The 10,760-nt window shown below is 43.1% G+C and overlaps 1 protein-coding gene across 1 annotated transcript; it reads right to left on the minus strand.

Moving 5' to 3' along the window:
* Positions 1-537: 537 nt before the first annotated feature.
* Positions 538-8,149, minus strand: LOC124036072 (ubiquitin-associated protein 2-like). The gene is made up of 6 exons (XM_046350198.1): positions 7,998-8,149; positions 6,228-6,365; positions 5,483-5,560; positions 3,507-3,617; positions 2,638-2,794; positions 538-863 (listed from the first exon to the last, which is right to left on the minus strand). Exons 2-6 carry the CDS (start codon positions 6,321-6,323, stop codon positions 850-852), a joined length of 456 nt encoding a protein of 151 aa, XP_046206154.1. The 5' UTR covers positions 6,324-6,365; positions 7,998-8,149; the 3' UTR covers positions 538-849.
* Between the last annotated feature and the right edge of the window lie 2,611 nt (positions 8,150-10,760).

The raw sequence follows: 10,760 nt of genomic DNA on the forward strand, positions 1-10,760 counted from the left end.
TTGTTCAGTTCTCTAGCTACTTAACCAGTATATTCTAACATTTGAGGGCAGAGAAATAAAGGAAAAGGGGATATCTTCTTCAGGAGCTCAATGACCATAGCAATGAATGAGGCAGACTGATCTCTTGCATGTTGTCAAACCTTTTTTAAAGTGTGTGTACAATTTTCAAAGTAAGGCAAGGATACAAACTAGTGAGGGCGCAAAGGTGCCATGTTTCGCACCGAAACAATGCTAGAACTGCAAGAAATGTGCCTATTTTCAGAGTGAGGTCATCACAAGCCCAGCGTTTCACTAACGATGAGATACTAGGCCAAGTGTCACGATACCAAATACATCGTGATACCACAGGGTTCCCATTGCATCGAAGCTAGAGAACGTGGCTACATTATTTTCTTAGTACCAGTAACACTCACCTCTGCCAGCAACGCCTCTACCCCTGCGACCACGGTCTGCCCCTCTATCTCCAGGACCCATTTCAAACACATTCTCCTCTGACCGCACTGAAAGGGGGACACACACACACCAAAAACAAATGACATTTGTCAACACACTCGCAAAACAAAGAGGCGATTTAACAGTTTCCAGAACATTAAGAACACCTCTTTCCATGAGAGACTAGCTGAACGCTGTGCTCCTTTATTGAGGAAACCTGTTAAATCCACTTCAGAAATCAGTGTATATGAACGGGAGGAGACGGGTTAAAGACTCATGTTTTAACCTTGAGACAATGGATTGTGTATGTGTGCCATTCAGAGGATGAATGGGCAAGACAAAAGACTTAAGTACCTTTGAAAGGGGGATGGTAGGTGTCCCTAGGGCTGTGGCGGTCATGAAAATGGACTGCCTGTCTCACAGTAATTGACCTTTAATAAACAAACACGTTTAGCTAAATCCATACACCTGGTGCCTAGGCTGAGGTCTAGTTCATTTATAGCAGACAAGATATGCTTATAATTCCCATTATATTCTATGATTTTAGTTATATGAATACAAGTGAACATATAGCTGAATAAAATAGAAGGGATATTTCTTAAATGATTGCCATGGGAGTGTGCACATTGAGCGGCTATTACAAGTGATGTAAAAAGTGACTTGAAACAGGTCTTAAACGCTTAATTTAGAATTATTTAACAACCTTAGTGATAAAGCGTAGAATGTCTTGGAATTCAAAATATGGGCAGCGTGATGCAATTTGATGATTTTTTTATTTTAAAGTCCAAGGCATTCGCTCGGTTTCTGGCCGAGACTGCACCCGCAGCCCGTCTCATTCCCAAGTGAGAATATTCTTCTCACCCATCAGACTAGTCGCAATTCAATATTGTCTTTACAGATTATACTAATAAATGAAAAACAATTTCACACATTATTAACGGGCCATTATCAGGGCATGGCATTCGTATGCACCAACTTGGTAATAGCATATAGGATGCCTGTCCGGCGTTGCCAGTAGGCTACTCCGGATGTAAAGTGAATCATTGCGCATTAGGAGTTGAGAAATAAATACATTATGACTGGAAAGCTGAGATCCTCCTTTTAAGACGCCGTCAAAACTTGTTGCACGCGATTCCGTACAGCAATGTTGCGCAATGACTGGACTTGAAGTAAAATAAGTGATTCTCTATGCATCAACCAGCTGTTTGAGGAGCTGCCTCGGTCTGTGCAATGGACCTATTCCTCTCAAACTCTATGCCAGGGCTCTCCAACCCTGTTCCTGGAGAGCTACCCTCCTGAAGGTTCACTACAACCTCAGATGTTTATAATGTGATTCAGTTTATTCCAAATGGCTACCGTTGCGTTTGGCTTAGAGTTTGAAACAAGATTGACGTAAAAAAAATTGGATTGCTACTTTTATACGGCAGATTTTGGGTTCTAGCAAATAAAATTGTTTGCGTCATTTCTAATCCCCCTCATTCCACCACCCCTCCCCTGATTAGTCAGACAACAATACTTCCACTTAAAGCCATTTTATTCACATCTACAGCACATGCATAATGATTGCCTGATTTCCTCTTTCTGCAAGTGCTGGATTTTCACCCACAGCGGCCAATCCACCATCCACTGTGATCTTAACTCCAACCCTCCGGTGTCCACAGTATACCATTTTGCAATACATCCTTGAGGGTCTTGAACCTTCCCAGTTGTAATTTTGTATTGAGCATACACCTCCATACACTTGTTGACGCGTGACAATTTTACCGTTTACATTGTCTTCATACATATTATACCCATTTTTTCTAAGAAAATGTGTTTTACCCCCTCAGTACATTTGAGTTTAGTCATATTACTTGCTGAAATATTTGATCCGCCTTACCTGGAAGATGAAGTTGCAGCCAACTCTATAAGGCTTCATTTACACTAGCTGTTCCCATAGACTTCCAGTCATTGAGCCAACAACTATCTACTTAAAAGTGCATCTCGGTAGAAATATCTACAGCACCCGTCAAAAATTTGGACACCTACTCATTCAAAAGGTTCCTATTTTTACTATTAGCAAGTTGGTTAGGCTACTCAGCGCCATTCCTTTACAGAGCACAGTTTGAATGGTTACCGTGTGTCGAATTTGACCACATTCGCGACTCTCGACCATCGTTGTGGCGGTAATATGGTCACTAACAGCCCTAGGAGTCCGGCTCTCACCTTCTCGGCTACGGCTGGTTCCACGGCCCCTCCTGCTGGGACCCCCGCGGCCCCGGCTTGCCTCGCGATCCCTCTTCTCTCGGTTGTCCTTCATCTCAGAGGGTCCTCCCTCCTTCCCGGGGCCTCGCGCCTTTTTCCCAACTGTCTCCCAGGAGGTCTGAATGACAAACAGACCTTATTGCAAACATAACACTCAAACCTGAATAAGCAAACATGAGAAATAGGTTGTAGATTTTGGTTATGAGAATACTTTGAGCGCAAACTTGGGACTGACTAAAGTAGTTAAAGAGTCTACCTGCAATTGGAATTCATTTTTGTAGGTAAGTTAATTATGTATAGATCAACTGTCATACTCTATAAGAACCCAAAATACAAGCTAGTTTAACATCAGTGTTTGATCACAATTACATTATTTACAAACAATGTTTAGCAGGGCACTCCAAACCTGTCCTTAGAGATCAACCCTCGCGTAGGTTTTCGATCCAACCTTAAGTTGTAACTAACCTGATTCAACCAGCTAATTATTAGAATCGGGTAGACTAGATTAGGGTTGCAGCAAAGACCTACAGGACAGTAGCTCTCCAAGTGCAGGGTTGGAGAGAGCTGTTCTATATAGGCTGAAAACATGATTCAAACTATCATTTGGATCTCATGTATGGTCAGTACTAGCATCCATAACAGTCTCTAAATTTGAGAGTGGTTACACTTCTCCAGCCCCATCACTCAGCCATTTACCAAAACAGTAGCAGGGTGTTTGCTTTGTGGAAGTTTGAACTGCAGATTGCCCCTTTAATTAGAGTTAAGTGTCACTGGATGTGAATTCCTGTGTCAGAGCGTGGACGCATGTGAGCGCCTGCGGTGAACCTCACCGTGTCAGAGGTGCTTTCCAGCAGGAAATTGATGGCTCTGTTGACATCCTCGTTGCAGTCATGGAGGGCCACCATACACTCATCTTGGGTCTTCCCAGTCACCTCAATCAGCTGTGGGAATACACACATATGATTAGCACTTGGCTGATGGTTCAAATCCCTGAACCAGCAAGGTGGACAAATCTGCCGTTCTGCCCTTGAGCAAGGAAGTTAATCCCCCAACAACTTCTCCCAGGTGTAGAGGACAGTGATTAAAGACAGGTTGAGGCCAAACACGGAAGACATATTTCGGTTGAATTCATTCAGTTGTGCAACTGACTAGGTACCCCCTTTCCCCAAGTAGACATTTTTTTTACATTTAAACTGCCATTTAATAATTATTTACAAATGTTTCCATTGAAACTACGGGAAATGGGCCTCCAAGTGGCGCAGTAGTTTAAGGCACTGCATCGCAGCCGGGATTTCCTAGTCACGTCGCACTCCAGCGAGTGCTTGTGGCTGACCTCGGGCGCCTGCGGGCTGACCTCGGGCGCCTGCGGGCTGACCTCGGGCGCCTGCGGGCTGACCTCGGGCGCCAGTTGGATTGTGTTTCCTCCAACACATTGGTGTGGCTGGCTTCCAGGTTAAGCGAACAGTGTTTCAAGGAGCAGTGCGGCTTAGCAGGGTCGTGTTTCGGAGGACACGTGACTCTTGACCCTTTCCTCTCCCGAGTCCGTAGGGGAATTGCAGCGATGGGACAAGACCGACTTCCAATTAGATATCACGAAATTGGGGAGGAAAAAGGGGTAAAAGTACAAAAGAGGAAAATGAATAAAAATCCGCTTGAATTCACAACGTAGCTGTCGGCAACGGGTTGGGTCTCACGGCGAGTTCCTCTCCGATGATTAAACATTGCACATGTACTACCATTACGGTATCCCAACTCCAAAAGTTGCCATTTCCTTCTCAAAGTATTGCCATACAGGACTTTGCTGCTATCGCTCGTCTTTCTCTGACACATTTTTCTAACAGTTAACGGCACTGACAGTGGAGGAGACTCCCGGTGTGGACTCCCGGTGTGTCAACATTCGATTCTGCTAGGAATCGACTCCTAAGATTGTGTTTTTGGGACAGACCAGTTTGTTTGTGTATCTGGAAGTACAGCAACTAACACGTGCATATTTCATAGCAAATTAGACAGGGATGGAGTAAGAGGGGCACAGAATAGGCAAGCCGGCCACCAGGCAGAGAGCAAGAACCGTGCACTAGGCTCATCTATCGGCATTAGCCGTATCTCTCAATTTCTTGGCTTGCACCTTCAGTAAAGCAGGGCCTAATCAATGAATAGGGTAGGATATTCTAGCCGCAACAAACCGAACAAACTCACATCATTAGCTAAAAGAGTGTGGGCTGTAATCATTAGTCCAAACAGTTTGGAACTAAAACGAGTTTCAATTGGACAAAGTGAGGTAGGTCTCGGCCGTTTAGTTTGCTTACTTCGTGATACAGAATGGGAGTAATGAATGTGACCCAGGCGAGCCAGCCCGAGGGAAAGAGGTGGCACCACGGGCTGTCTTGGTAATATGCATCTGGGAATGTCTTGCATGCCTTACAAATTCACCAAAGTATACTGAAGTTCACCTCTTCTGGTTTTATTTCAAATTAAAACATTGCGCAGGCCTTTATTGTGTAGTTAGACTAACCGAGAAAATTATATATTTTGTGATAACTGCACTGTGATTTTCATTATGTGAGGAATTCTTTGTGGGGGGGGGGGGTTCTTAACTTTAAGGATCCAAATTTAATTTAAATGTTCACTGCCCTAATCGGCACGTGTGCACATAAAACAACTCAGCAGTGCCGACAAACGCACTCACAAATACAAAGAGGACACAAACAGACATGTGTGGGATGAGTGTGCATTGGTACTGTAATTAAAAATCACACACTGCTATACAAATGCCATGTTCACAACATCTTTCACACACTGTCCTCACTTGTTTGACCTTATCCTCAAAGTCGGCATCATTTTTGTCGTAGATCATCTGGGCAAGCCGAATCTGTTCCGCTGTGGCCTGCATAAAAAAAAAAGAGTAGTTACACCCAGGTGACCTCCATTTGTTGTGTGTGTGTGATAAGACTAAAAGGCGAGAGGCACATTTGAAATATGTACTTGTGATGGCAGGAATAACACGAGAAAAGATCATGCGACCCCTGGGTATGGTATAACAAAGGCTTGGTGGGACATTAAGTCAAGTTGGCCAAGATATGAGTATATGTAGCTCTCGAAAAACATTCTCCATACGTAGGGTTTTCAGCAGTTACATTCACCCACAGCTGGCTCCATGTGAACTACAATTCTTATGCTGTGTCTTAACGTTTATAAACGGCAATAACAAATAGTTTTCAAAATGGTTTGAAACATATGCAGATATGGCCTTTATCTTTCATGTCAGCTATAAATTATCTTTCAAGTGAAAAGATGCACTTATGGTACCAGTAACATAGGAGAAGGGTGGGGTGGGGCATAACTGATTTGACGAAGTGCAGGCAGACATAACAGAACACTTAGAAAAAACAATTTATCTGCACACTGCAGAGCTCCCAATGCAATGGGTCAAATAACATTTTTTTTTAAAAATCCATTGCATCAGAGCTATAAGCGGCTACATTTTTAGTACCAGTAGCAACCAAAGGTACACTGTACAGTGTAGCTACTCTGAAATTGTGTATGGAACTCACCTGTATCTGTTTTTGTGGCTGTGTGGTTTGTGTGGTGGTGGGCAGCGCTCTGTCTCGAGTTCCTCGAGGTGGATTGCTGACCACTGAAGTCATCATATACAGTATATACAAAACAATGTATGTACAAAATAGAAAAATCTGAAACAGAACAACGGAGGGGGGAGGCAGTCAGTCAGATGGACATCATAATCATTTCAACCTCACAGGACTACTTGTACCGAGTCTTGCTTTTGTCGTCAACTTTGCCTGTGCCGTGTAAGACTATAACCCTGTCCATCGCCCCTCATGTTTAAATTTAGACATGGGGGGGGGGGCTGTTCTGGTGTCAACTTACATCTCTCACCCAAACATTCAAAAACATTCCCACAAACACAGATGTAATGGTCAAACAAGCATCGCTCATACACCTGGCTACAATCAATTTTATTGAATTAAATGGCAGCTATAAATTCTGGCAATTTATAAATAGTTTTGTTGCTCTGTTGACAATGGCGAATGTGGATTTGAAGCTAGCGTTCAACATTATAGCAAGGCATTCAAACCACAGCGCCTAGTCCAAATCATAGGCAGCCATTTGGGATTGCCCAAAAAAGTTGAGACGTGCCAATGGTTCATGACATGTGCCCGTGAAGTTACTAAAAACTACTAACGTTTGCCAGCTAGCCAAATTAGGTATCGCTATTAACGGAATGCCAAGCGGATATATGGCCTAGCTAGCCAACTAATTTACAAATGAAGTGCGATTCTGATAATCTAATGATAGTGCGTAGCTGGTTTGCTAGCTCTCGTCTAGCTAACAAAGCAGCTGCCATTGTTGTTGTGACAGCTGTGTTCTCTAATCAGGGTGGGTACACAAATGAACAAACCGGATTCGGTTAGCTAAATAGCTAAGCGTCTTTGTAATCGAGAAAAAAATAGATTTTTTAGCTAGGTTCGCTAGCTATTTCCAGAAATAAGAGCATCCCAAAATTAGATTGGTTGAGCGCTTTATTATTTTGATGATTCACAGTAAAGACGATGACTTAACGTTGGCTTGCTTGCTAACGACGCGTTAACATAGCTAGTTATAACGTTAACATTGCCAATCTATTCTTTGTTCACATGTCTAAAGTAAGCTTGAGCAAAGACCAAACTGTCTGTCTCGCTCTAATCGTTAAATAGATAACATTAGCTAGCTAAAATGTTTACTAAAATTACTGTAACTATAGTAGCTAACCTCATGATTAAACCCATAACGCCCGTTTGATAGCTAGCTAAGTATGCTACCGCAGAGAACTTGGTTTGCAGTCACTGTCAGAGACCAAAATAAACAATGTTGGACGGAGCTCTTTGTGTAAACGGCTAATATTAGCCAGTTAGCTAGTACCACTAGCTAATGATTTATGATGGTCGCTCTTTGAGGAACAGTCGCCCATACACTGTACTCCACACACGTGGACTAATAACATTACATTAAAGGATAACATGTAACTAGCAACGTGATCTACAAATTGTATACAATACTACAATGTAACCCGCTAGAAAGAAGTGTGGACATAGCTAGGTAGCTAGCTATTTGACCCGTGAGTTATCTGGCTAGCATGCTAGTTAGCATACATTTTTAGCATTTGAAAACGATAGCACAATGTGGAGACGCTAGAGCTAACTTAGCACTGAAGTGGCTAAGCTAACTGGCAACGTGAAATGATGGCTCGGTCTATCTATTTTCGGAGTATCACTACAGTAAAGTGGATCCACCGTATTGTTTTGTTTATGATTATCATAACAAACCTTTTTCTTTCTTTACCTGCTAACACGCTTCACTCAGCCAGCAGCAGATGCCGTCACGTGACACACCGCGCAGTCGTTCAACCCCGAATAACCGAACCAGCCACTCATAACAGGTCTAGCACATTAGGTTGTTTTACGCACTCTACTGGTGTACGTGCTCACTCCCGCCACCTCGGAACACGCTGTTGATAAGTCAGTGGTTAGTTGGCCTCATTGGCATTTGATATGGATGGCTCTTGTTGGTATTATGCCACCTGCAAGCTACTTATGACGGCTCAAGGGAATCATCTTCTGTTCATCCTTATCCACCAAAATGTCTAAAGAAAAGGAAGGTATTACAGTCTAGAATGTAGATATAGAGCAAAAAAACAGAATGTCATTAAACTATTTTGTGAGCTCAAACCCCAAATGGTAGTTACCAATCAAGAGACAGATGGTACAAAGTCATTTTATTTCAACCCCACTGTCTTCTCTGGACACAAGCGAAGCAGTATATTTTTATTTTAGATAAAACATTTAGTCATTTAGCAGGTGCTCTTACCCAGAGTGACTTACAATCAGTGCATTCAACTAAGGTAGACCACACATGTGTATAATAATAATTGAAAGAAAAATCTAAATAGCCGCTATATGCAAAATCAGGGGCTCGGATGGTCTTTACTGAGCGGCGGCTGCAATAGAGAGGCAGGCGAGGGGGCATCCCAATGAGCCTTTGTCGACGAGGAAATAGACCGCCAATGCCCTCTGTCCTATTGTTGAAGTTATTACGTGACTTGTTAAGCACATTTTCACTCCTAAACTTATTTAGCCTTGCCATAACAAAGGGGTTGAATACTTATTGCCTCAAGACATTTCAGGTTTTAATTTTTCATTCATTTGTAAACATAAAAAAAACCATAATTCCACTTTGACATCCGAGCCCCTGATTTTGTGGTTACGCCAGGGACAACAAAATCTAAATTTGATCCATTTTAAATTCAAGCTGTAACACAACAGAATGTGGAAAAAGCAAAGGGTATGAATACACTGTACATACCCCAACCAGATGCCATGGATTACAGGCAAGGCGTCAATACAGGACTAAGATTTAATTATACTACGCCGGCTCTGACGTTCTACAGATGTGGCAGTACTTGCAAACTATCATGGATTACAAAGAGAAACCCAGCCGCGAGCTGCCCAGTGACACAAGCCTACCAGATGAGCTAAATACCTTCAATGCTAGCTTTGAGGCAAGCAACACTGAACCATGCATGAGAGCACCAGCTGTTCCAGACGAATGTGTGATCTCGCTCTCCATAGCCGATGTGAGTAAGACCTTTAAACAGGATAACATTCGCAAGGCCGTGGGGCCAGACAGAATACCAGGACATGTACTTAGATCATACACTGACCAGCTGGCAAGTGTCTTCACTGATATTTTCAACCTATCCCTGACCCGGTCTGCAAACCCAACTTTTTAAAGCCGACCACCATAGTACCCGTGCCCAATAACGCCAAGGTTACCTGCCTAAATCCCTTGCCCCGTAGCATTCACATTTATAGCCATGAAATGCTTTGAAAGGTTGGTCAAATCAAATCAAACTTTATTTACCACATGCGCTGAATACAGGTGTAGACTTTAACGTGAAATGCATACTTACAAGCCCTTAACCAACAGTGCAGTTCAAAAATAAGAAAATATTTACAACACCATCATCCCAGACACCCTGGACCCACTCCAATTTGCATACCGCCCCAACAGATCCACAGATGACGCAGTCTCTATTACACTCCACACTGGCCTCACCCACCTGGACAAAAGGAATACCTTTGTAAGAATGCTGTTTATTGACTATAGCTCAGCATTTAACACCATAGTCCCTTCCAAGCTCATCACCAAGCTCAGGACCCTGGTACTGAACATCTCCCACTGCAACTGGATCCTGGACTTCCTGACGGGACACCCCCTGGCGGTGAGGGAAGGCAAGAACACATCTGCCATGCTTACCATCAACATGAAGCCCCTCAGGGGTGTGTGCTTAGTCCTCTCCTGTACTCCCTATTCACCCATGACTGTGTGGCCACGCACAACTCCAACATAATCAAGTTTGCTGACCGCAAGACGGAGGTAGGTCTGATCACCGTCGACAATGAGGCAGTCTTTAGGGAGAAGGTCAGAGACCTGGCATTGTGGTGCCAGGACAACAACGTCACACTCAACGTCAGCAAGATAAAATAGCTGATTGTGGACTACAGGAAATGGAGAGTCAAACAGGTCGAGAGCTTCAGGTTCCTCAGTGTCAACATCATTAAAGAACTATCATAGTCCACACACATTAACACAGTCATGAAGAGGGCATGGAAACACCTCTTCCCCCTCAGGAGGCTGAAAAGATTGGTCAAGGGCCTTCAGATCCTCAAAAGGTTCTAAAGCTGGCCCATTGAGAGAATCTTGACTAGCTGCATCACCTCTTGTTACGTCAAATGCAAGGAACTGGATTGTGTTTACAGCATGAGTGGTCTCAAGTACAGTACCAGTCAAAAGTTTGGACACACCTAGTCATTAAAGGGTTTTTCTTTATTTTTACTAGTTCTACATTGTAGAATAATAGTGAAGACATCAAAACTATGAAATAACAAATGGAATCATGTAGTAACCAAAATAGTGTGGGAACTACACATGCTGAAATAATCTGTTCACCTTCTCTGGGTCTCAAATTTGGACTCATCAGACTAAAGGACAGATTTCCACCGGTCTAATGTCCATTGTTCGTGTTTCTT

This window comes from Oncorhynchus gorbuscha, linkage group LG05, assembly GCF_021184085.1.
Source record: "Oncorhynchus gorbuscha isolate QuinsamMale2020 ecotype Even-year linkage group LG05, OgorEven_v1.0, whole genome shotgun sequence".
In the NCBI taxonomy this organism is placed as follows: Eukaryota; Metazoa; Chordata; class Actinopteri; order Salmoniformes; family Salmonidae; genus Oncorhynchus; species Oncorhynchus gorbuscha.